Genomic DNA, 23,782 nt, shown 5'->3' on the forward strand with positions numbered 1-23,782 from the left:
ATGTCTGGGAGTCTGATGAATACATGTACCCTGTCACCACAGGGGACTTTATCCTCTCCACGCTTCGAAATCAATGCTAAAGCATGGCCGTCGTCCGAGGCATCGCATGTTCACGCAACTTCATCGAGGAGCAGGTAGGGCATCGACCATGTGCAGCCCAACGATGATTGTCGTGCATGTCCCTCCACGGGTGACAGCGTCTGCCAGCGTTTGCGATCCGTACATGCACCTGTAGGCCGCTCACAACAAATCATGGCACCCATCCCCACGATTGACCGTACATACAAACCAGCATGCTGCCAGCAAAGCATACATGTACAGTGCATCTTGCATGCGTCCCCCAAAGTCCGACGTGTCCGAGACCCAGAACGCCCAATTCAAAATCAGCATCAAATCAGCGATCGCGATTCAGGGCAGATTATGTAACGTTGGCCTCTTTGACTTTGGCGCCAGGAGAGATTATGTCACGTGATTCTACATGCCGGATGGCTTCAGCCCAACCGCCCCATGTAAACTCTGATCCGGCCAATGGAATGCCAGTATCCGCCTCTGACATGTGGCGCACCAAAGGCCAACAGTCGGTACGTACCTTTCGATCGACCCTTGTTCTAGGTCTGTTCCATGCCGGCCTGGACCCATCGATATTCTTTCCTTCATCATCCCTCCATCCACCGGCTTCGACATCAATTCTGTCTCTTTCATCTCTGTTCTGCTCTCGTTGTGTCTTTGCTGTGTGTCGCCATCATCTTGTTGTCCGTTTCGTTCTGTAATTCACACATCTGCTCGCAATGAGCGCCTCATCCAGCCTTGCCCGCAGGGCAGTGGTTCGCAACCCCCTGCTGGGTCAAGGTGAGATTATGCAAAACCCCTTACAGACCGCCATGGTTCCTGACATCTCCCCATAGCAAGAAACCTATCCCGAGGTGCCTCGTCAGCTCTCATCACCAGACATATTGCTCGACAGACTCAGATTCCTGCCTTGGCCCTGTTGGTTCCATTGCGCCAATTGGGAACCGAGCCTCATCGACCGGATGCGCCGTCTGGACCGCCCCCCGGATTCAACGCCGAGTTGGCTAAGAAGCCACTACCCAAGGATCCCTCGAGCGCTGCCAAAAAGTCCGATGCAGAGGCAAATACTAAAGATGCATCGGCCAATGCTGCTGTTCAATCCGGCAAGGCCGCTGACGACGCCTCATTAACTGAACTGGCCGCAAAGAAGGACGAGCTCACCGGCCAAAAAGAGCTGGCCAAGAAGAAAGAAGAGGAGATCAAATTGACAGTCTGGCAAAAGGTCAAGAAGGAGGCTCAGCATTACTGGGATGGAAGCAAGCTTCTTGCTACAGAGGTCCGCATCAGCTGGCGGTTAGCCCTGAAGATGGCCGCTGGCTATGAGCTTACCCGCAGAGAGAACAAGCAGCTTCGACGCACTGTCCAGGATCTCGGTCGGCTGGTCCCCTTTTCCATCTTCGTCATTGTTCCCCTTGGTGAGGCCTTGATTCCTCTGGCCTTGAAGCTCTTCCCCAACATGCTCCCCAGCACGTTTGAGGGGCAAAAGTCCAAGGAGGCCAAGGCTAGTCTCTTGCGGTCTACGAGGAAGGAGGTCAGCTCCTTTATGCGGCAGACACTCAAAGAGACTGGTCTTCCCCTGAGCCAGGCGACTGCGACTGCTCAGAAGGAGGAGTTTGCCAACTTCTTCCGCAAGGTCAGGTCCACCGGCGAGGCGCCCACCGACCAGGACGTCATCAAGGTTTGCAAGATCTTCCGGGATGACATGACTCTGGACAATCTGTCACGCCCTCAGCTTGTGTCCATGTGCCGGTACATGGGCCTTAACACCTTTGGCACGGATTCCATGCTGCGATACCAGATCCGTCACCGCATGCGTCAGATCAAGCGCGATGATAAGGCTATCGCCTATGAGGGCGCTGACAGCCTGACCGTCGCGGAGCTGCAGCTGGCATGTGCCGCTCGCGGTATCCGCACGCACAGCGTATCCCCCGCTAGGATGAGGGCCGACTTGCAGACATGGCTTGATTTGCGTCTCAAGGAGGGTGTTCCCTCCACGCTGCTGGTCCTGAGCAATGCTTACATGTACGGTCAAGGATCTGGCGAGGGTTCAAGCCAGATCGAGGCTCTCGTTGGTGTTCTGTCCTCCATCCCCGAGGAGCTGTTCCACGAGATTGAGCTCGAGGTTCACAATGCCGAGGGTGCCGCCACCAACAAGCAGCGTCTCGAGGTTCTGAAGGAGCAGCAAGAGCTCATTGAGGAGGAGGAGCAGCAGAACCAGGAGAGCCAGACCACCGGCTTCGCCACTCCTCGTGATGTCGACGACATTGACGAGAAGGAAGAGCGACAAATGACAGCTGCTGAGAGCGGGCTCGAGAAGAAGCCTGCCGGCGAGATGGTTGACGCTGAACTGGAGCAGATCAAAGCCGTCGAGGCCGAGCACAAGGCCGCTGCCAAGGACCAGAAATAATGACGAGCCAGCAAATGTATAAAATATAAAAAAAAGGAGGAAGCTCAAAGCACCAAAAAAAACACAAAGGGTCATAAAGGAAACAAATTACGGCGTACACAAGAGCGCCGGCAGTCAAACGACGTGTTATTCTTAGCAATTTCATATGTACAGTGGGTACCGCATACCCTGAAAGGATAAGGGAAACATGTTTACAATAGCCGGATGATGAGAAACATGGAAACTATTTAGTTAGGGAGAAGGGGCGGCATAGACATCTCGACACACAGGAAACAAACAAATAGACTACGCATACTGTTAATGATCAAGAGGAGTGAAGGCCGATTTGACTGTCAGTTACCTTATTACCTACTATCTACAGTGCACACAAGGTACTGAGTGCAAAGTAATTCATGTCTCTAGCACAGCCTCGTGATACCAATATGTAGTAACTGATGAGCATACGGGGTACAGTAGAAATCATAGAGACAGGGGTTAAAGAAAGCGTTGAAACGATGCAGGCTGTGTACCATGCCAAGTTAAAAGGCTGTCTGGATGCGGTTGAGCTGTTGCGTCATCAGTCCCTTCCAGGTACCGAGGCTGTGGGAAGTGACTTTGAAGACGAAACAGCACTTTTCAACAGCCAAGGAATTACAGCTTCAAAAGAAGAGACTCCTAGTATTAAATTGATTTTTATTGCATTTTCAGCTCATCCGGTATTTCAACAGTCATGAGATACAGCTTGTAGATGGCTGGAGTCTCAGCGAATTCCATCTTGTCCATGTACCTCGAAACGAGCTGCAGCTGCTGCATGTACCTGCTAGGCACTTTGAGCCCTGCTAATTGCGCGCATCTTTCCACACCAACAGCCAGAAGCCAACTGCCTGTCCACGCCTCTCAACTAGCCTCAGACATACGCCACCTTTGAATCTCGACTCAAGCCCGCCATTTCTTCTCCCTTCCTTCACTCGCACTGCACCTCTACAGAATACGAGAGAGAGCTCTAAATCAATTGCCGCAGCATCTACCATCAGCCATCTCTTCAGCCCGTAACCCCTCCCTCTAGGCGCAAACTCCCGAAATCCGAACCAAGAGTCATCTAATGCTTCGACCATGACGACGCACCACGACAACGACAACGACGACTTCTCCAACGTCACTTGGAGCGACCATGTCCACGACCAGGCAGCGCGAGCTGCTGCTGTCGCCGCTGCCGACTCACCCGCTCGCGCCATGGACGAGGCCGGAAACAGCTCCTCGCAGGGCATCGGCCGTGAGAAGCTCGAGTGTACCGTTGGGTCGCCCATCAAGGAGAATGACGGCACCAAGGACGCCTTTGTTTCGTATCTCGTCACCACTCACGTACGTCTATCTTCATCTACATCTAGTCATGATCATAGGCGACTCATTTTGGCTTTCGCCATGTCTCTTCGTCTCCCCTCGTTACCCCGCCTCATCTCACCTTGACGCTGTTGCAAGGCAATGCAAATCGACTGCTGTTGAGTGATGCCTAGCTAACGACATGGCCTTTAGTCCACGTTCCCGTCCTTCCAGAAAGAAGTCACCACCGTACGGCGGCGCTTCACCGACTTTGCCTTCTTGTTCAAGCAGCTGATGCGAGACTATCCGGCTTGCGCCGTCCCGCCCATCCCGGACAAGCAGCGCATGGAGTACGTCCGTGGCGATCGCTTTGGTAACGACTTCACCTCACGACGTGGCCACTCGCTGCAGCGCTTCCTCAACCGCCTGTCTCTGCACCCGGTCCTGCGCCGGAGCACCATCCTGCACAGCTTCCTCGAGAGCCCCGACTGGAATGCGACGGTCAAGAGCCGCACAGCTCGTGGCAGCATAACGAGCGACCCCGGTGGTTCTAGCGGCGTTTTCGACAACTTTGCCGACACCTTTATCAATGCCTTTACCAAGGTCCACCAGCCCGACAGGCGCTTCATTGAGGTCAAGGAAAAGAGCGACAAGCTCGACGAAGACCTCGGCCATATTGAAAAAGTCATTGCTCGTGTGGCCCGTCGAGAGGGCGACCTGGAAACCGACCTTCGGGACCTGGCAGAGCAGTTCCAGAAGCTTATTACCCTTGAACCCGGCATCGAGCCCGCCGTTCACGCCTTCGCCGCCTCCATCGAGGATACAGCAGCCAACCTTCATCAGCTCAAGGAGGTCACAGATCAGGATTACCTTGGCTCACTGCGCGACATGCAGGCTTATTCTCTCGCTCTCAAGAACTTGCTCAAGGCCAGAGAGCAGAAGCAGCTTGATTACGAGCAACTGACAGAGTACCTGAACAAATCAACATCCGAGAGAGACTCTTTGCGCTCGGGCCACGGCGCACCCAGCGGGCCGGGCGGCTTCATCCGCGCCAAGATTGAGGACGTTCGAGGCGTGGATCACGAGCAGGCCCGGCGTGAGCGTACCAGGAAGCTGGAGCTGAGGGTCGAGGAGCTCAGCACCGAGGTCGAAAACGCCCGCTTGACGAGCGATCGCTTCGACGACGAGGTCATCCGTGAGGTTGCCGACTTTGAGCGCATTAAGCGCATCGAGATGAAGGCGCAGCTGGGAGGCCTGGCCGATGCCCATGTCAAGTTCTACGGTGATGTTGCTGAGTTGTGGGAGTCATATGTCATGGAGATGGAGAAGGAGGGCGTTGTTCCTGTAGCGTGAACTGTTTGATTTTTGCCATTCTATTTTCTTGTTTGTGAAGCTAAAATACACTTTTGATGGCGGGTTGGCTGAGGCGTGGGCATGGCTTGACTTGGAACATGAAGCGTAAATAATGGAAGAACGATCTTGACGACAAGGGGGAGGGCCAAGGAACAGCTCAAGAGCGTGGTGTATCGAGATCTTTTGGGGCGTTTGGGATACTATGGCGGCGTTGTAATAAAGAAGTGCTTAAAAAGAAGAAAATGAAGTGACTTGTGACTTGTATGAATACTACCATGAGATGAATTGCTTTGATGGACCGATCTGTAATAACATATATAAGTTGTACCCCTCGCCATTCAGCGCATCATTATATACTCCAATTCAGAGCAATGGAAGAAACTCGTTCTCTTTCCCGATTAAACAACCTGTCATTTACAACCAGGCAAAGACGTAATACATCAAGTCAGTCAAAATGAGTGATCGATAAACAAGTAGCAAGTAAGTAAGTTATGAGATATAAGATAGAAAACAAGCCAATGTGAAATATACTCCGTCTAATGAATACTGAAGCTTTCAATCAACGTCCTTCCTCTTCCATGCAAGAAAAAAAAAAAGAGCAAGTCAAAATAAGCAACGTCTATGTTCAATCCCGTAGTCTTTGCTTTTCCTCGATATGGTCATCGTCACTATCTTCGCCAACGGCATAGTGCTCCGGCTCATCGGGATTGTGGCCCGCCAGCCTATCAGCCGATCGATCCCTGTACTCGTCAAACTCGTCGTCATCATCGCTGCCGCCCGCAAAGGCATCGTAGAGCTCTCCACCGCGAGTTCGTCGGGTCTTCTTGCCCGCATTGGGACCCTTCTCCGCGCTATTCAAGCCTTCAGTCTCCTCCTCATCGAGGAGCTCAAACTCGTAGTTGCTGCGGGAGTTGTTGCGGAGGCGGCGGCGGGCGATGTAGAGGTAGATACCGAGGCCGCAGCAGAAGGCGGCAATCAGGCCAATGGCGCCATAAATCCAGATCTTCGCCTTTGTACCAAAAGTCGGAAGCCAGGAAACCCACGATGAAGACGCACTGGTCGTGCTGGATGGCTGAGCAGATTCGGTGCCGGTTGCGGCCTCGTGCTCGGTGTCGGATGGCTTGTCATCCACTGGGCCCTCTTGAGGCTTTGTTGACTCTGTAGGTTTGGCTCCAGGTTTCGTCGGTCGGACAGGGTGATCGGTAGGGTTAGTCACGACAGCCGCCGTCTTAGTTGAGCTTGTTGCCGCGTTGGTTTTCGTGGAGGCTGCACCCGATACAGTAGACAGGATCTGGTCGTGATCGGCATCGTCGTCCTCTGATGGCATGGGCAAAAGCTTGGCCTGGCTGGCATCAATGCTCTCACCCCAGAGCTTGAGGTGCCAGTCAATAAATTTGCCCTTTTCGTTGTTCACCTCAGTGTCTCGGACAACAAGTGTCCATCTGCCAACGCCAGACTCGCCCCTAGTGGAAATCATTAGCATCGAATAGCGGATCATGGTAACACCTTGAAAAGGGGTGTTAGTTGAAAGGGGAAAGGGAAAGAACCTACCAATGGGCGACACTCATAAACGTCCAGTCATCGTAACCGCCTTTGAAGTTGTCCTGCTTACGGGCGACGGAAATATGGCTGATGACGTTCTCAGGGCTGACCAGATCCACGCTCAAATCGCCACGTCGAGTATGCTCAACATTCATGGTGACAGTGACGTGCTCCAGACGAGCCAAGTTGGCCTTCTTGAGCATCTCGGGGGTCACATCAAAGCTGACGACCAATCCGTCGTTACCTTCGGGGATGTCCTTTTTGATGTGCAGCCATGGAGAAAAGTACCAGCCCTGGGGCTTCACCTTCTTCCACGTCTTGGCCTTTTCAACGAGAGCGTAAGAGTCAATCTTGCCGTAGCCAAAGGTGTGGCTAAACTGTCTCCCGACGGCAGTGTTCTGCCACTCAGCATCCGTCTGGTCATCAAGCTTGACAGCTGTGTCCATAGCAAGGTATTGGAGATCTCGCCAAGTCAGGTCCGGGCGAACTTGCATGACCAAGGCAAAAATACCTGCGGCAAGGGGTGCCGCGGCAGATGTACCACCATGCATGCCGTAGCAGGCGTTTTCTCCAACATCGGTTGTGTGCTGACCTGGTTAGCTACTGATGTTGATTTTGAGAAAAGAAGAGAGGGATCAAGAACTTACAATGCCATCACCGCCACCACTACTGTAAGTCACAACTAGGAGGGCAGAGCAGTGCTCCGAATAGTATGGGTGCTGGCCAGCACGGTCGACTGCACCGACTGTTATGCTGTAGATGGAGTTGGTGTATCCATCAAAATTGCAGTTGTCACCACTGGCCGCACCGTTACCGCTAGCAAAGACGTAGATGGAACCAAGGCCTCCACGACCCGCTTGGACGCCCTTGAGCATGGCTCGTCGAATCAAGACATCAGGGGCTTCCATGGATCTGCCGTCGTCCGGAGGTCCCCATGAACAGGAGTAAATTTGGTTGTCCTGATACTTGTAGATCATGGCCTCGGCTTCATCTGCATCGCTAATAGGGCTGCTCAAAATCCGAATACCTGCAATCTTGGAGTCGTATGCAACGCCAACGCCGCACGCATCGTTGCGCACCGCAGAAATCTCACCAGCACATCTCGTTCCGTGCCTGTCGTCCGACAGTTCTGGTTTCGGCTCCGGGTCGTTGTCATTGAAATCCCAAGAACCTTCGGCGAAGTAGTTGTCTTTCAAGTCTCGGCTGTACATATCCAGGCCGTCGTCGACCATGGCCACAGTCGCATTCTTGCCGGTAATGCCCTCGAGCCAGAGCCCAGTGACGTTAACGTCATGGCCAAGCTGCACCGTGTTGAACAGGTGCCATTGGTCCTTGAATATCGGGTCGGCAATGCTCAAGTCCCTCATGACATTCTCTTGTGTACGGACCGCCGTATCGTCTGGCTTCTGAGGAGAACGAGGATTCAAATCCATGGGCGGACGTGGCGGAATGATTCTCTTTTGCAGACGGCTGCGAGCCTTTTGCTTTGTGGTCAAAAGGACACCGTCTAGGACATCGTACCCGCCAATGTCTCGCTTCCTCCTCCTTCGCTCCCGAACCTCATCTCTGACAATATCTCGCTCATGCTTCTCGGCGCGGAAAACGTGGTGGTCGGTAAGCTCTCCAAGCTGGCCTTCGTGCGTCAAACCAAGGCGTATGGCGACATCGCCAGGCTGCACCGACGGTTCGAGATGCAGTACATAGTAGTCGTTCTTGTCGTAGTCTCTGGCAATTCTGGCACCCTGCGCCAGGGCCGCCAGGCCGGCAAGTCCAAGAACAGAAGCGACCTTCATGGCAGCGAATAGCAATGACGGCGCAGGAAAGGGATGGACGCGCGTTGGAGGAAAGCGACTGGAGCTACCAGCACATGGAGCTCTTCTGGTTTCTTTGTCCCCTGCAGATGGGTCGATGAACAGAAAATAGCGTCTGCGCAATAGCCGTTAGTAAAAAGAGACGAGCTGGAAATACAAATGCAGCGCTCGATTGCAAATGCAGGTTCAGGAGTCGAAGATGCGTCGCAACTCGCCACAGTTTGACTCGGAACGGGGCTCCCGAGGCCAGCCTGCGCCATCCGCAGCAGAAGTGCCAATTACTCAGGAGAAACGAAACCATTGATTTCAGGTGGGTAGATGGTGCCTGGAGCGACGGGTCCGAAACTCACCAAAAATGACAGGAATCAGCTGCCTTTCTTCTCCTGAAACGGCCAAGAAATGCCTGCAAAAAATAAAACAGCAAAGATATAACGATGCGCAAGCGAAGACACAAAGAAAAAAAAGATTGGCAGGCTTGGAGATGCAGGTTGTCGTGGCCGTTCCGTCGAAACCGCCATTGAATAGAGATGCCAATCCCTCCGCTCTCAAGTACAGGTACACGCAGCCCCTCGCATTCTCACTGCGTCGTGGCCCGAAGCGGCGACACGCAATCTGTACTGCTACCACACTCGTGTAGGGGGCGCTGCACTAGCAGGCTGGATGCCGCGCCACTAACGCAGCTTTAGAAGGTCTGAGCACGTCCAAGTTGCCAGAAGTGCATGTGCATATGTATCAGATACTTGACTTTAGCCAGCGCCTAGCGAAGGGTTTGGCGCCGCGAATACCAAGCAAATAGTAGTCAATACATCGGCATCGGCAGAACTCATTACGAAAGGGCCCTTTTGCTAAGGTGTCGAACACGGGACCCCGTTTCGAGGCCTCAATTGACGACTGAACTTGGGGCGTCTATTGATCTCGACCGTCGTGGATTTAATGCCACGTTGCCGCAATTAGATGTTCTTTTTGACCAGTCATCACGTGTTGCTATTTCCAACCTTTTTCAGATAGCCATACTTACTGATAGTGATTTTGTACGGAAGAGTATGCAACCATCACTGTACCTTGTATATTCCTCATTCGTGTCAGCATCACCGTCTTAGGCAGGCATCAGACAAGAATAGCATCAGAGTAAGAATTGCAATCGGTGGGCAGGCCTGAGTAGGACTAGCACAATCAATAGACGCCCGAAGAAGAAGGAAAAGTCACCCATCCATGAAACTATTGCCCCATCCATTTTGATACAGCCTCATCACATACATTTCAATTCAATAAAAGGCTTGCGTACAATAGTCAAGTATGATGTGCTTAGTCACAAAAAAATTGATCCAACTCAAGCGCCTCTCAATAGCGCAAAAGTAGCAAACACACAATAGGCCGCCCTTAAAAAACTTTGGAAGACGTCAAGTTCCACCAAACAGTCCGTGTACTCGGTATGTTAGGCATCTAAATTTAAAATAATAACGCAAAAATAAAAAAGAGTAAATATTGTCAATAATATCAATGCTTTTTTCTGCACCCACTGCTATATTAATCCACCTCTTCTCCCAAAACACTTGCAAACCAATTGCTCAAAACACTCCGGATTCTCATACCACAGTCGAACCCGGTCTTGGCGTCCCGCCGAGAAACTCGAACCGGACCGGCCACCAAAGTCGCGACATCCGGCCCTTCGGCGGCAGGCCGATGGATTTGGATGGATTCTATACTCGAACTAATTTGCGAACCCCAGTCTGGCAGCTCTGCTACTCCATATCGCGACATCGAGTTGAGAGGCCGAAGCCGGAGACTTCAAGACCAAGGGGACCCGCTTTGTACCTTGTTTCGACTCATGGAAAAACGTCAATCATCAGCTATCCCAAAGTCCGGCGGGAGAATACGGAGAAGAGAGCGCACAAGGGTTTTTGTGCGTCATTCTACAAGCACGTGTGAACGCGTGGGAGCGTGTGTTATGAGTGTGTGAAACGAGAATTCATTGTCTTCCCATGCGCGGTATCGTAAAAGGCCCTAACTTTTTAAACTAACACAACAGCATGCCCTCGTCAAACCCCAGATCTCCAAGATCTTTTGCCGAGAATCCAGATGCAAGTACAAGAAAAGAAAAAAACCACATTTTTTAAAGATTCCCCTCAACACCCATCAACCCATCAACCCATAATGCGCCCAGTTGCGCTGACTTATTTCTGGTTCTCGGGTCGCAGGGAGCTGTAAAGAAGTGAACATGTTAGCTAGCTGTATCCAAATGAGTGTAGTATAAGAGTCCATGACTTACCGGACGGCCTTGCCGGCTCTCCAGATCTCCAGGTTTCGGATCTCCTCCAACTCGGCCTCGTACTTCTGGCGGTAGTCGGGCTGGCTGTTGTACTCGAGGGATCGCTTGGTCTCGGAACCATCCTTGACGCTGTCGTACAGGCTGTTGAAGACAGGCTTCAGGGCATCCTTGAACTTGGGGGTCCAGTCAATGGCACCACGGCGGGCAGTGGTAGAGCAGGCCTCGAACATCCAGTCCATGCCGTTGGCACCAATCAGAGGGTACAAGCTCTGAGTGGCCTCCTCGACGGTCTCGTTGAAGGCCTCGCTGGGGCTGTGGCCACGCTCACGGAGAACCTCGTACTGGGCAAGGAACATGCCGTGGATACCACCCATCAAGCAACCACGCTCACCGTACAGGTCAGAGTAGACCTCCTTCTCAAAGGTGGTCTTGTACAGGTAGCCGGAGCCAATGGCAACGCCCAGAGCAACGGCCTTCTCCTCAGCCTTGCCGCTCACATCCTGGAAGACGGCGAAAGATGAGTTGATACCACGGCCCTCACGGAAGAGAGAGCGGACAGTTCGGCCAGAGCCCTTGGGAGCGCAAAGGATGACGTCAATGTTCTTGGGGACATCAACCTTGGTGAGGTCCTTGAAGACGGGGGAGAAACCGTGGGAGAAGTACAGGGTCTACAGTTAAGAGCCTGTGTTAGTCACAGCTGAGCTACCATAGCGCCACAAATTGAGAGAATACGTACCTTGCCCTCAGTAAGCTGGGGCTTGATGGAGGGCCAAGTCTCGGACTGGGCGGCATCACTGAGAAGGTTCATGACGATGGTACCACGGGTGATGGCATCGTCAACCTCGAAGAGGTTCTTGCCAGGAACCCAGCCATCCTGGATGGCGTCGTTCCATGACTTGCCGTTCTTTCGGACACCAACAATGACGTTGAGGCCGTTGTCGCGGAGGTTGAGACCCTGGCCGTGGCCCTGGGAGCCGTAGCCGATGAGGGCGAGGGTGTCGTTCTTGAAGTACTCCTGCAGGCAATTGGGTCAGTCATACAAGTCATTCCAATGAGCCACCCGTAGATGGTTTGAGATCAATGCAAATCCTCTTGCTTGAACCCGTTGATGACTCTTCAGAATCGCCAGTTACTCACCAAAAGCTTCTCTTGGGGCCAGTCGGCACGCTCTATACAGGCAGTCGTTGTCAGAACACAGCTCTCACGCCTTCAGGCTCTCACACGCAGAAGAGGAATTGCACATACCATAGACGTCCTCCTTGACACCGGCAAAGTCGACAGTCTTGAGACCACGGACCTGCTGCTGAGAGAGGCCAGCCAGAGCCGGGCGAGCAGCAGCGACGGCACGAGTGGCGCTTCGAGCAGCGATGTAGGAGCGCTGGGCGACGCGAGGCGCAATCAATTGACGAGCAATTGGCGCCCGCAGGGTCTTGGAGAAAGCTTTTGAAGCCATTGTGGATGGAGATGTGAGTGAGAAGGATGGAGAGGAGAGGAGAAAAGAACCGGCAGGAAAATTGTTTGGAGAAGAAAGAAAAAGTCCAAAGCTTGGGATGAGCAACAGAAAGTCTACTTTTGAAGGGTGGGTGGGGGAAAAGCCTCAGCTCTCAAGGGCCCGATCTCGGTCGCAGCTCCAGCAACTTTGTCTCAACGGCGCCGGTCTTGCCCCCCCTGTCCCACCGCATGTGAAAAGCCCCGGGTTTAAGTATCAAAAATACAGTCAGTGCGATGAGTAACAGGCACGAGCACAATGGCCAGCCTTACGTTGCCTTGGATTTTGTGCGCTTTCCGGAGTGCGTCGTGGATACAAGTACAGACAAGCGTAGATGCGAGGAGGGGACCCCTACATGTAGCTTACTGTATCCAGATGCACTCAACTGGTCAATATTACTCTACTTTTACCATCTGCCACATTCACCCCTAATTTACTTGGTATAGAGGCCAATTCGCCAGCAGGACAAGTAGTACCTCTGTGCAACACGTTCAACTTGCATTGTATTTACTACTACATGGATAGGGTTTGTGCGTTGCGGTCCAGGGAAAATCACACAGCGCTGATTTTCTCTTGGCCCAAGACCAAGACGTGAGATGACGCATCCGCTGGGCGTTCGCTGCGTCCAGCATGCACTAATAACCAAGTGCCAGTGCCGCCGGGGTACGAAATAGTTTAAGAGCCCCCACCACAACCGCCGAAATCTGGCTTCTTGACAAGCACCAGACTCATAATTCTCGGCCCGACCAATGGACATTTCTTATTGTATGTTCGAGTATGCTGATCTCTACGGAGTAGATGGATCTCATATTCTCCCACAGTCGAATCATAATTGCCACCACTTGAATTATCCCCATGTAAATACGCCAAGTTATTCTATATCCCATCATCCATCCAGTCTGCAAAAATGCCCCGCCAATCCCACATCCGTCTAACCATCTCCCGAGCCACTCCATCTCACTCATGTCGGGCTCCGTACGGGCTCCGTAAAATCACAGTCAAACTACCAATACCCGGATTGCCCATCTCCATCTTCCCACTAGATTAGTATTATAGCACAGCTCGCTAGGCACCTTAGGGAGCTTACCATGTACTCGTAAACTCCGACTATGACTGATTTGACGCTTCACCTCCCTGCATGCATGTACTAAGCAACTATCTACTAAGTCAACATCTTTTTGGATCTACCGGCCATTAGAGCGTCACCGTGTATCCCCCGTCCTTGCGTCCGCGTCGCAGCGAAATATGAAACCTGAGCAATTCCATCGGCCCACGAAGACCTGCATCTAACTAAAACTAATTCCTTGCATGTAGGTACTTACGCTGATAGGATACGAAATGCACCGGACTATATCGGAGTACACCGGACTATTTCGGCACATATTCAGAAAAGAAGACAACATGAAGGTTGGTTATCAATATATCTGTTGCAGAACCTTTGGAAATACAAGTTGCAGGGTAAAATTAGTTGTAGGCGCGAGCACCAACTTACACACCGTAATATACTTCGTGTAGGGTGGCTTTCTATGTTCTATACGAATATTAATGGGATGGAGTAGCTAAGAATTCAAGTACCGTAATATAATACAGAGAAATGCCATTCATCCACTGTTTAAATTCTCTAATGTCTGCTGTTATCAACCTACAATCTCAGCAGAAAGCTCAAGCTAAGGTGCTGGCTAGCAACCTCCTTATTTACCAAACATATGATTCTACACTACAGCCAGGCCAATACAGGCTGCCATCCCCTCAGTCAGGATTAGGCTGGCTCTTTTCAGCAATTACGGCAAACCGCCATCTTTCTTCTTGCAATGAACGCCATGTATTTCTATGCTGTACTGTCGACTTAATGAAAGGTAGTATATAGATCAGGTAACCCCGTAGCTAGGCCTGGGCCAAAAACACAAAAGAACGGCAACATGCCATTCCTCAACTCAAGCACTAGCTGAGATCGGGATTCTTGTTATGGGGCCATCTCCTCGAGGAAAGATGTGCCGGGTGTTGGATGATGTACAAAAAGTACATCCTCTATGTGAGGTATGTCGGCTGCTCGTCGTCGTTGTTACGTCCACCTTCTCTCTCCACCCCTAATACCCTCTAGGTTGTGGGCACCCACCATAGGAAATCCACACAAACCCGTCCCCCGGGTTTTAAAACACCAGCATCTATTTCAATACTCGGTCATATGGCGCTCCCTTCACAGATCCTCCGCTCATTGCCGTTCGTACATTCCTCTTGAATCCTTCTCGGTTGCTTCTCAGGTCGTCAGCCGCCTCCTTGTTCAAAGGATCCGAGGCGTTGGGTTCCAAGAACAGAAACTACATTTTTCAAGTCAGCATGTTGACTCAAATCTGTTTTCCGCTTCCGCCAATCTCTGAAGCAGAAGAGCACGTGTGGTGTCATACCTGCAACCCCACAATGACAGCATTCAGGTTCAACACCGGCTTCCAGTCCTCCCGCAGAATGTTAAGGCAGACCTTGCCCTCGAGATCAATATTGGGATGATATATCTTCTCTCTGCACAGCACCTTAGGAGGCTCGTGCGGGAAGTTCTGGTTGATGGCAAAGTCGAATGTGAATTTTCCGCCTCGGTACATGCCCTCGTCCGGCTCGATCGACAGGATAAAGTTGAGGATATTGTCGGGGTCAGGGAAGTCCGTCTTCATCGTTGCACCGAGAGATAGTTCTGACAAATCTGCTTGCCCGTTAGCTGTCCCGCCCTCCCCGTTAACAGTAGACCCCAAGACGTTGGTGAGAGGTACCTTTTTGTACTCGTAGCTGTGCCGCCGTCACCTTCTTCCTCTTCCCTCCGGCAGCCTGACCCTCAGCATTCTCAGCCTCCTTTTGCTTTTTTTTCTGCGACTTGTGTTAGGAACTCTCTGTGGCGGCATAGAAAGCTGGCGCATTTTCCAAATACCATAGACCATATGTTCAACATCTTGGCTCGTCGGAGGTCGCCGGTGAGGACGAGAAGCGGTATCCTGAAATGCCTGATCGAAGGGAGAGGGTTGAAAGGAACTTTGGAAGGAGTGGGAACAGAGGCCTGGACCGCCGAATCGGAGGGGCCAGAGAGCTTTCAGCTGTTGCACAGGTGACGTTTTGTAGACGGGAAAAAAGAAGCCTTATCCGCGGGGAGATTCGGTGCTCGTTGCCTGTCTGCCGAAGATGACTGAATGCTGTCACACAATGACGATAAGATAAGGCGGGACAATAAGCGGGATGGGTCCAATTACTAGTACTAATTTACTCCGTAGTAGTCTAACTCAATTGGGTGATTGAGTTTCTCTGTACGCAGCTTTATTGCAAGCTCTCGCCATTATAGCGGATAGCCCACTATAAATACAACCTCATGCACTGTAACAGAGGGAGACCAGCTGCCACTTACAGAGAGTTGGACATTTTTGCATGATTGATGCCTTTGGGCACTTCATACGGAGTACTGCATCCTCATACCACCTGTAGTTGTAAGACATGCACCGAGCACCAAATTATCGCGTTTTGATCATCAATTGAATAGGTTCCCTTGTTTCCTCTATCCCTCCGTTTCTCTACTCTGTAGTTACACAGCAAACATTCTTCCAAGCTATCTGCAAAACTTTTTTTGTGTCTCAAGTCGCCTATTCCATCCCATGAACAAAGAAACATGCTAAAAACATTAATGCCCTAATAACGTTACAAGCCAAGGTAAGGTATCTGTATATGAAATAATTTGTCTACTGGGCAGGCCCGTAATATTCCTGGAAAAACCACCACCCACGCAGCCGGCCGGGGCCGAACCCAACTTTGCAATAATTTACCTTCTGGCGAAGCAGCACATGAGACCCGTCTTACCCAGGAACCAGAGGAAACCTATGAAGCGGACAAGAGACAGCACGGCCGTAGCGTACAGAAGGAACTTGAAGAAGTTGGCAGTGCGGCTGGATGCGGTTCCCTGTTGCGATCAATTAGTATATAAAGCTCAGCCGTAGAGAACAAGTCGAGGAATGTTACTTACCACCAAACCAGACTGGGCAAAGTCGTCGGTAGTGACACCGATGATGAGGATAATGTTAGAAAACAGCCAAGAGACGACCAGACCGGTACGGAAAGACTTGTAGCCGTCCTCGACGTCCTTCTTCTCGACCTCTTCCTCCTCCTTAAAGGGGGCCAGGGCTCGTCGGACAGTCTGTTCGAACTGACTGTCGATATCCTCCTGCTCCTTCTCAATTTCTTCGACGACAACTTCGTTCTTCTCGCCCTTTTGGACGTTGGCAGACGGGAGAGCCTCAGCCTTATCGGAACCCTTGGTACCCCAAGACACATCGTGCCAGTTGTTGAACGCGTAGACCATGAGAATGTTGATGTAGGTCGACATGAGCAACAGGTAGTGGGGGAAAGAGTGGAACATGTGCCAAGGGTCGAGATAGAGGAAAGAGGCGATGAAGTATAGACCGTAAATGGTGATCAGGGCAATGATAATGACACCTGCAGCACCCGCTCCGAAGAAGAAACTCTTGACGAAATCTTCTCCAGAGTCAAAGTTGATCTGATCCTGGATAGGTGTGTTGAACGCTTGAACGACCAAGAAGACGGAAAGAACCAAAATGTAACCCTGAATCAACGCAAAGACCATGAAGGAAGCAATGTAGGTGAACTTGGAACCCTTTGGTCTGTTACCCAGGGCAAGAATAAACTGCAGGATAACGAATGCGAGGTAGAGGTACTTCAGAAGCGTGTTGATAATAGGCGTCGCCTCGTCTCCAAAGGGCCAGCCGTGATGCTCAGACGAGTTGGATGAGGCAATAACCGGGGTACCCACAAGGTCCATGATGACGGTGGTGGTGAGGTAGTAGGAAGCCAGAGAAAACCAGGAGAAGATGACGTTGAGGAAGTTGTAAATGAGCTGAATGTGCAGGAAGAACATACGGATGATGTTGTGACCAGACTTGTACATTCGGCCGAAGTGCATCAGCGAGTACAGAGAGGCGGCAAACGAACCGTTGAGCCAACGACGACGCTGACTGATGAATTCGGCAGCACCTTCGGGAACATCTGTTTCACCCTTGGCGGCCTTGATGTAGGTCAAATGCCACTTCTGGCCAGCCTTGGCGACTAGCTCGAAACAGAGAATACGATCTTCGGCCAAGAACATGTTCTTCTTGAAAATGTTCATGCCGTCGATACCCTTCTTACCAAGAATCTTGGACAGGGTATGGTCACCGTGGAAATACTGCTCCAGAGGGCGTCCCATGATGGCTCGGAATCGGTAGGCCGAGAAGGCACCGGGCAACACAGAGACGTAGCCAAATGAACTCTCAAGAGGCTTGTCGAGAATGTTGGAGATCTTGTACTCAAAGTTCTGCACAGCGACCAGGGGGTTGAGCAGCTTCTTGCCGCCCTTGCCCAACATGGCGTGAATCTCACCACAAGCACCACCGAGATCCTTGTCGTTGTAGAAACCCTCCCACAGAGCCAGCAGCGAGCGCGGGCTGGGCTTGGTACCGGCATCAAGAAGAATGCAGACTTCGGGGTTCAGGATTCGGCCAAAGGCATTGAACAACCAACGATGGGAGTTGATCTTCTTGGTGTTCTGCTGCTTCAAGCAGAAAATGAACTGAACGGGGGGCAGATTCTGAGGGCTGTCACCAGAAGGTCGGATGAGCTGCTGGTTAGGCGTGACGGAAAGCTGACTGGTGTACTCGAAGATGTGAGCGACGGTTTCCTTGCCGTCGACATCCTTCTTGACGACACCATCCTGGTACACACCGATAGTGGCGAGCACGTCCAGGGTGTTCTTGTCAGCCTTGTCGATACCGTCGAAGACGAAGCACACGACGATTTTCTGCCAAGCAGGACCTCCCTTGTTCCAGAAGGTCGATTTCTTCAGGTTGACAATGTCACGAATGTTCTGCATCACACCGTGCAGAGTTCTGGCAAGCAGAACCTTGTCTTCGTTATAGTATGTAATGGCAATCAGGAGCTCGGTGTGACGGTTGTACATTCGCGGCCGCAAGTCGTAACCGTTCTTCAGGGTGAAGTCATTGGGATCACAAGTAGCCGCAGTGTATCGCATCTTGACAAACTCCTCGTTGCCGCCTTCAACATCGCGGTACTTGGGCTCAACTGCGTTTTTGATGGCGCTGGGCACGGGGTAGTCGATGCTCAGAACGGAACCCTGGACAAGCTTAACCTTACGGGTGTTGTAACGCTTCAGGCCACCACCGGCGGGCTGCTGCTGTCTCTGAACCCAGCTGTCGTCATCGTTGTCGTGGACAGTAGAGGCGGGGCGAGGGAAATCGTATCCTTGGCCCTGTCCGTACTGGCCGTATCCGTTGTCGCTGCCCAGGCCAGGAGTGCCGATGGGCGAGGCTCCAGGAGCATAGGACTCGGTGAGACTGTAAGCTGAAACAGGGCGGTCGGGAGGAGTCCCGGCGCCGAGTCGATCATGCTCGTAGCCATGCGAGCCAGGCTCGTTCAGTAGATATCGTCCGGCTTGCTCTTCCTCCTCGTGAGGGGGCAGGTGATACTAGAAGAGGGCAAAACAAGTCGCGTTAGCCAGCCTTGTCCAACTTACCCTCTCTTCCCATTGTTGATATTGGTATGGTAGTTACTCACGCTACTGCCCGAGGGAAGATCTTGTAGCGGGTGTCCCCCGCCTTGGCCACCGCCAGGACCGTTGTATGCCATGATGGTCCTATTTCTAAAATAATATCAAGAAGACGGCTTGTTGGAATCGTAATGCGAAAGAGCGTCTTTGGTTAAGGTTGTTCGTAATTCGTGTCTAGATGGCTCCGCCTAGGTCCTAATAGGTTGCAACGGAGAAAAAAAAGGGGACCCCAAGACCAAGAGAGAAAAAAAATCTATTGAGCTCAATGCCAGCTTTGTTTGCGGAAAGCAACCCGACCCCTAACGATGCGAGCAATGAGGCACCAGCCTCGAATGATAGGATTGAAGGTTGGGGAAGATGGAGGAGAGAGAGTTGTCGACTGACGAAGCTTAGTGGGCTGAAAAAGATAATAAGGGGAGGGAAAGGCTCTCGCGAACGATTCAGGAGATGCCCCAAGTGCAGCTTGCTTCTAGGATCTTTGTTTCGGGACAGTACGAACAAAGGCATACAGTGTCCAGCCACTTGGGTAGTGGCCCAGAATAGGGGAGACTGACGCTAAGGGGATTTGGGGGGAAGCTGAGCCACCCCACATGCACTGTGCCAGGACAAGACTCTTACTCTCAAACAGACCAACGTCCACTGGGCAACGTTTGGGTTAGGGTGCCTTATCAGCCTGACTTAGCGTCTGCGGTGAGACAGCCATAGTGAACCAAAGCTGCTCTGCTCGCTGTAAGACGCCGTCCAGCGCAGCTCGATTTAAGGGCCGGACGCAGTAGAGTATCACCTGTCGTCATCACGTTGCCCCTCCCTTGTGCAGGAGGGTCCAACCGCTCTTGTGTCTGGTTACATTCAGTCTCAACTTGTTTTAATATACTTGTACTGTACAATGTTGACGTCGATGAGTTTTTCTTGTTTATTGGCAGCCCTACCACATTCCAACCCACCGTTTGCCGCAACAGAGGCCTAAAAATTTGATATACGGCTCGTGCTGCGTCCCTTTTGCTCGCACGAGCCGCATGTGTCAAAATCTCGTATGTCTGTGGGCACAAAAAAACAAGGCGGTATCCGCTTTAGAACCCAGCCCAGTTGCTGACGTCCAATCCTTGGAGCGCGGCTGACTGCGTCCCACTGTACACTGGAGAACGAAGCACAGTGTTTGTGACTGTGTATTTTCGGCTTCATCTCACTAATAATAACGGACGCTCCTGATTCCAGCCACAGCGTGGTTTTTGGAATCCGTCTATATTTACCTGGGCTTCCCAGCTGCTGTATATTAGCATCATTGCTTAGCGATATTCTTCATCTCTGCTTACTCTCCGTCCCTTGGCTATGTCCGAAGAGGTAAATGCAGCTCGGGAGTAGCCAGCGCAGCCACAGGCCATTCTCATCTCATCATTACCGATTCCTTCTTGATCATTACCAAAAATAGCACCAGCTAAGGCTATGGCCAATCAGCTCTCCGCGCCCGCAACACTGTGGAGGCGGTGCAGCCTCAGTTACAAAGGGCTATTCTCCTAATGGAATGTTTGCTGCCTTGCTACGCCGTAGTGGTAAGGCTTTCCGCTGATCTGACGGGTAATTCACACAGTGCGTATATTTTAAGAAGTCCGTGCACAGTATTCCATTTGTCTTCTATGTTGGCTGGGCGCACTTCGAAAGATACAAACAAAGGCACTGTAGACAAATTGCTTCGTAAAGGTTATCTGCCAGTCTTCCAAAATACACATCCTGAGCTACGGGGATACTCCGCACAAGAACAATGTAAACAATCGTCAGTCATATACACTCGAGTGGCTCGCTTCTGGCTTTGCGTGCAACTCTCCTGCACTGATGCCGCATATAAAAGCATCGATGCCCGGCAGTTGTTCCAGGAACCTGTAACAAGGCATTTTTCCCATCCAGGGACCACATGCCAGCAGCTGTGGGACAGCCGAATTACCACCCTACAGAGCACAGTACATGAGCCTGCGACTAATCTCAACTCCTCGGGGCGATTAGATTGGCTCGACCCCCGCCAAGCGACTCTTGTTGCAAGGAGGGGGGATTACGGGTGCAGGTGGTGTTGAAGACGATGGAGGGCAATTGGCATCAAATCACTAATCTGTGCCAGCTCGCTTCACTAAGGTACGAGTCCTTATCCAGCATCAAGGCCTCATGCATAAAGAAGTTGAGATAAGAAGAGGGTGCTCAGTGTGTGTGGCCCGTCGCCTGCATCTCGTAACTATAGTACCTCGTACCTCGTACATGATACACCACTGGTACAGTACCATTGATCCGATACGAGCACTCATAGCTGCGAGGCCTTTTTGCTTCCAATCGCCACCTTGTGAAAAGAAAAGGCCTACCAAATGTCCTCGTACGGAGCACATTGTGTGAGGCGGTGCGCCCATCTCGCTAAGCCCCTTTCGGCCGACCGCCCCACAAAGGGATCGAGATGAAATTTCCCAACCTTACAGGATTTGTTCTCCTGAATTGTATGTACGGAGTTAGGAGTAGTCTTAGGGAGTACGTGTCTGGCAAAGAGCGGTCTTCACTACGACCCTCACGCGTGCGCCTCTTGCATAGTCTTCATCTCTTCAGTTATTCTAGAAGAAGCCTCTCGTTTGACACATTGTCCTTCTCCCTTCGGACGCAGATCGCTCCATCTCTAGCCCCCGGGGATCCTGATTCTTCTTTCGCGTGGAACCCACCCTTTAGCGACTCTTGTCTGTCCAGTCTCTCATTTCACTCACTCTCGTTTTCACGGCGTCCATCTCAGTGAGAGCCTCACAATGTCGGACAAGAAGAACGACGACTATGGCCTCCAGGACATGGAGAGCGGAGATGTGGGAAAGGTCAAGACGGCCTACTCTCGCTCACCGTCGCCTCGAGCCAAGTCTGGCGGTTTTGACTTTTCCAAGATCGACAACAGCCCGGGAGCATCTGTTCTCGGTTACTGCTTGGCGTCCATCTCCATGACTGTCGTCAACAAATACGTTGTTTCTGGCTCTTCATGGAACATGAACTTTCTCTACCTTGCTATTCAGGTAACACCTCTTGTTCTTTCCCTCTTTGAGACATAGTGTCCTAATTGGCAAAAAATAGTCCATTGTGTGTGTTGTTGCCATTCAAGCCTGCAAGCAGGCTGGCCTAATCACCAACCTTTCTCCATTTGATCCGGAGAAGGGAAAGAAATGTGAGATTTTATCCTTATATCTCATGACAAGCAGAATTGCTCATTCTGTCTAGGGTTCCCTATTTCTGTTCTTTTGGTTGGCATGATTTATACTGGTGCCAAGGCGCTTCAATACATCTCCGTGCCTGTGTATACCATCTTCAAGAACCTTACCATTATTGTCATTGCTTACGGAGAAGTGCTCTGGTTTGGGGGCAGCGTGACCCCCACCATTCTTCTCTCCTTTGGCCTGATCATTTTCAGCTCCATGGTTGCTGCTTGGGCCGACGCTGATGCCGCGGGTCGTTCATCAAAGGCATCTCAATCCTTTAGTACTCTGCAGATTGGCTACACCTGGATGGGTCTGAACGTCATTTGCCAGGCTGCGTTTGTGCTGGGTATGCGCAAGGTCATCAAGAAGATGGGCTTCAAGGACTGGGACAGTGAGTAGCCCCTTATTTATAGGTACTGAGATGCATCGACCGCTAACTTTTTCCACTTTAGCCATGTTCTACAACAACTTCTTGACTATTCCTGTCCTGATCATTGGATCTCTTCTGGTTGAGGACTGGTCTTCCGAAAACTTGGCACGAAACTTTCCCGAGGAAACGCGTACCAACCTCATCCTCGGCATGGTGTACTCGGGTCTGGGTGCCATCTTCATCTCCTACTCCTCCGCCTGGTGTATTCGCGTTACCTCCTCTACGACTTACTCAATGGTGGGAGCTCTGAACAAGCTTCCCATTGCTGTCAGCGGTCTCATTTTCTTTGATGCACCTATTACCTTTGGCAGTGTTTCTGCCATCTTCATTGGTTTCGTCAGCGGTCTCGTGTACGCTTGGGGCAAGATCCGCCAGGGTGAAAAGGCCAAGATGTCGCTGCCAGTGACTAAGCCCGTCACGAGTGCCAGCTCTCAGAGCAACAACGACGCGTCAAGGGCGTAAAGCCCCTGGATTATGGAATATAAAAAAGACTTGTCGGTAGAAGGGTCGGGGACAGGAAGGGATGTTTGGAGTTTGAACATTGATGCTACTCTTGGGAAGCTATAGATTTTGTGGGATTGTACTCTAGATTTTTGGAACCAATGTGTGAAGAGGTCAGGAAATTAATGATAGCAGTGTCTGGTCATGATAATTACGATTGATTCGATTTCAAAAGCATCTTCATCTTGTTCAACTTCTACACAGACACCACGCGAGTATTGAGGAAACTCTGCAGATTGGATGAATACAGTAGGTAAATGCCATGGAGAGTATATCTGTAACGGGCTTGTCCCAAAAATGGGCATTCTCTGCTGCAATGAGAAACGCGGGCGTGTTCCAGAACGAAGGATCTGCCCGATATAGCCTGGTAATATTTTAGAGTCGCAATTCTTCAGCACGCCAAATTGGCTATCCAGCACGGAACAGCATGCGACAGAATTGAAGCCCGGGCGTTTTGTTTACGCCTAGTATCTGCTATTACAGCTATATTCCTCAAGTATCTAGTATTATCACTATGTAACCTTGAAGTTCCATGGAGATGAGGGGATGCTGAACAGTTGCTCTCTCCATATGCAGCGCTGCAGCTAGATAACAATGCGGTGAGGCTGCTCTGTCCAGCACGTCGTATGAGCAAGTATTGAGCGAGAACAATTCGCTCCATCTTCTGTTGAATGTACCCAGTACTCCGTAGTGAGTACCTGCTAGACGATGTTAGTGTACTTGCACGTGCGAAACGTGTGTCTGGACCCCTGCTGGAGGGTTGGTTCATTTGCGAGTGTCATGCTCAATGATGGCGCGCAGCGAGCGTGATTTGCTGTGT

The 23,782-nt window shown here is 51.4% G+C and overlaps 7 protein-coding genes across 7 annotated transcripts; 3 read left to right on the forward strand and 4 right to left on the reverse strand.

Annotated features, from left to right (window-relative positions):
- Positions 1-604: 604 nt before the first annotated feature.
- On the forward strand, positions 605-2,895 carry V8C40DRAFT_230868 (LETM1-like protein-domain-containing protein). Its single transcript, XM_083212812.1, has 2 exons — positions 605-849; positions 906-2,895. Exons 1-2 carry the CDS (start codon positions 789-791, stop codon positions 2,474-2,476), a joined length of 1,632 nt encoding a protein of 543 aa, XP_083079469.1. The 5' UTR covers positions 605-788; the 3' UTR covers positions 2,477-2,895.
- Positions 2,896-3,315: 420 nt separating this feature from the next.
- On the forward strand, positions 3,316-5,472 carry V8C40DRAFT_230869 (sorting nexin-4). Its single transcript, XM_083212813.1, has 2 exons — positions 3,316-3,817; positions 3,989-5,472. Exons 1-2 carry the CDS (start codon positions 3,569-3,571, stop codon positions 5,126-5,128), a joined length of 1,389 nt encoding a protein of 462 aa, XP_083079470.1. The 5' UTR covers positions 3,316-3,568; the 3' UTR covers positions 5,129-5,472.
- A 197-nt stretch (positions 5,473-5,669) lies between these two features.
- V8C40DRAFT_15959 (kexin KEX2) lies at positions 5,670-8,625 on the reverse strand. The gene is made up of 3 exons (XM_083211429.1): positions 7,318-8,625; positions 6,680-7,257; positions 5,670-6,591 (listed from the first exon to the last, which is right to left on the reverse strand). Exons 1-3 carry the CDS (start codon positions 8,461-8,463, stop codon positions 5,754-5,756), a joined length of 2,562 nt encoding a protein of 853 aa, XP_083079471.1. The 5' UTR covers positions 8,464-8,625; the 3' UTR covers positions 5,670-5,753.
- A 1,805-nt stretch (positions 8,626-10,430) lies between these two features.
- On the reverse strand, positions 10,431-12,553 carry V8C40DRAFT_230874 (ketol-acid reductoisomerase). Its single transcript, XM_083212814.1, has 5 exons — positions 11,996-12,553; positions 11,888-11,919; positions 11,487-11,765; positions 10,751-11,418; positions 10,431-10,683 (listed from the first exon to the last, which is right to left on the reverse strand). The coding sequence occupies exons 1-5, from the start codon at positions 12,201-12,203 to the stop codon at positions 10,656-10,658; spliced, it is 1,215 nt and encodes a 404-aa protein (XP_083079472.1). The 5' UTR covers positions 12,204-12,553; the 3' UTR covers positions 10,431-10,655.
- A 1,702-nt stretch (positions 12,554-14,255) lies between these two features.
- V8C40DRAFT_16059 (NEDD8-conjugating protein UBC12) lies at positions 14,256-15,420 on the reverse strand. Its single transcript, XM_083211451.1, has 4 exons — positions 15,157-15,420; positions 15,002-15,095; positions 14,645-14,949; positions 14,256-14,557 (listed from the first exon to the last, which is right to left on the reverse strand). The coding sequence occupies exons 1-4, from the start codon at positions 15,175-15,177 to the stop codon at positions 14,405-14,407; spliced, it is 573 nt and encodes a 190-aa protein (XP_083079473.1). The 5' UTR covers positions 15,178-15,420; the 3' UTR covers positions 14,256-14,404.
- A 314-nt stretch (positions 15,421-15,734) lies between these two features.
- V8C40DRAFT_230880 (chitin synthase class III) lies at positions 15,735-19,536 on the reverse strand. Its single transcript, XM_083212815.1, has 3 exons — positions 18,834-19,536; positions 16,234-18,744; positions 15,735-16,170 (listed from the first exon to the last, which is right to left on the reverse strand). Exons 1-3 carry the CDS (start codon positions 18,903-18,905, stop codon positions 16,033-16,035), a joined length of 2,721 nt encoding a protein of 906 aa, XP_083079474.1. The 5' UTR covers positions 18,906-19,536; the 3' UTR covers positions 15,735-16,032.
- Positions 19,537-21,282: 1,746 nt separating this feature from the next.
- On the forward strand, positions 21,283-23,244 carry V8C40DRAFT_230882 (GDP-mannose transporter). The gene is made up of 4 exons (XM_083212816.1): positions 21,283-21,851; positions 21,910-22,000; positions 22,054-22,422; positions 22,484-23,244. The coding sequence occupies exons 1-4, from the start codon at positions 21,597-21,599 to the stop codon at positions 22,921-22,923; spliced, it is 1,155 nt and encodes a 384-aa protein (XP_083079475.1). The 5' UTR covers positions 21,283-21,596; the 3' UTR covers positions 22,924-23,244.
- Positions 23,245-23,782: the final 538 nt, after the last annotated feature.

The sequence above is a fragment of the Trichoderma camerunense genome (genome assembly GCF_050948025.1).
Source record: "Trichoderma camerunense strain CBS 138272 chromosome Unknown V8C40scaffold_1, whole genome shotgun sequence".
NCBI classification, from domain to species: Eukaryota; Fungi; Ascomycota; class Sordariomycetes; order Hypocreales; family Hypocreaceae; genus Trichoderma; species Trichoderma camerunense.

Excerpts from the sequence above, each read along its gene's own strand:
- V8C40DRAFT_230882 (XM_083212816.1), top strand. The coding sequence starts at position 21,597 with ATGTCGGACAAGAAGAACGACGACTATGGCCTCCAGGACATGGAGAGC. Across the intron at positions 22,001-22,053 it reads TCCGGAGAAGGGAAAGAAAT|GGTTCCCTATTTCTGTTCTT; the intron begins GTGAGATTTTAT and ends CATTCTGTCTAG. Across the intron at positions 22,423-22,483 it reads GGGCTTCAAGGACTGGGACA|CCATGTTCTACAACAACTTC; the intron begins GTGAGTAGCCCC and ends TTTCCACTTTAG.
- V8C40DRAFT_230869 (XM_083212813.1), top strand. The coding sequence starts at position 3,569 with ATGACGACGCACCACGACAACGACAACGACGACTTCTCCAACGTCACT. Across the intron at positions 3,818-3,988 it reads CGTATCTCGTCACCACTCAC|TCCACGTTCCCGTCCTTCCA; the intron begins GTACGTCTATCT and ends CATGGCCTTTAG.
- V8C40DRAFT_15959 (XM_083211429.1), bottom strand. The coding sequence starts at position 8,463 with ATGAAGGTCGCTTCTGTTCTTGGACTTGCCGGCCTGGCGGCCCTGGCG. Across the intron at positions 7,258-7,317 it reads GTGGTGGCGGTGATGGCATT|CACACAACCGATGTTGGAGA; the intron begins GTAAGTTCTTGA and ends TAACCAGGTCAG. Across the intron at positions 6,592-6,679 it reads TTTATGAGTGTCGCCCATTG|GGGCGAGTCTGGCGTTGGCA; the intron begins GTAGGTTCTTTC and ends GATTTCCACTAG.
- V8C40DRAFT_16059 (XM_083211451.1), bottom strand. The coding sequence starts at position 15,177 with ATGTTGAACATATGGTCTATG. Across the intron at positions 14,950-15,001 it reads ACAGCTACGAGTACAAAAAG|CTAACGGGCAAGCAGATTTG; the intron begins GTACCTCTCACC and ends AGGGCGGGACAG. Across the intron at positions 14,558-14,644 it reads CTGTCATTGTGGGGTTGCAG|TTTCTGTTCTTGGAACCCAA; the intron begins GTATGACACCAC and ends TGAAAAATGTAG.
- V8C40DRAFT_230874 (XM_083212814.1), bottom strand. The coding sequence starts at position 12,203 with ATGGCTTCAAAAGCTTTCTCCAAGACCCTGCGGGCGCCAATTGCTCGT. Across the intron at positions 11,766-11,887 it reads GGCCCCAAGAGAAGCTTTTG|GAGTACTTCAAGAACGACAC; the intron begins GTGAGTAACTGG and ends AATTGCCTGCAG. Across the intron at positions 11,419-11,486 it reads CCCAGCTTACTGAGGGCAAG|ACCCTGTACTTCTCCCACGG; the intron begins GTACGTATTCTC and ends TCTTAACTGTAG.
- V8C40DRAFT_230880 (XM_083212815.1), bottom strand. The coding sequence starts at position 18,905 with ATGGCATACAACGGTCCTGGCGGTGGCCAAGGCGGGGGACACCCGCTA. Across the intron at positions 18,745-18,833 it reads ATCTTCCCTCGGGCAGTAGC|TATCACCTGCCCCCTCACGA; the intron begins GTGAGTAACTAC and ends GCCCTCTTCTAG. Across the intron at positions 16,171-16,233 it reads TTGCCCAGTCTGGTTTGGTG|GGAACCGCATCCAGCCGCAC; the intron begins GTAAGTAACATT and ends TGATCGCAACAG.
- V8C40DRAFT_230868 (XM_083212812.1), top strand. The coding sequence starts at position 789 with ATGAGCGCCTCATCCAGCCTTGCCCGCAGGGCAGTGGTTCGCAACCCC. Across the intron at positions 850-905 it reads CAACCCCCTGCTGGGTCAAG|CAAGAAACCTATCCCGAGGT; the intron begins GTGAGATTATGC and ends ATCTCCCCATAG.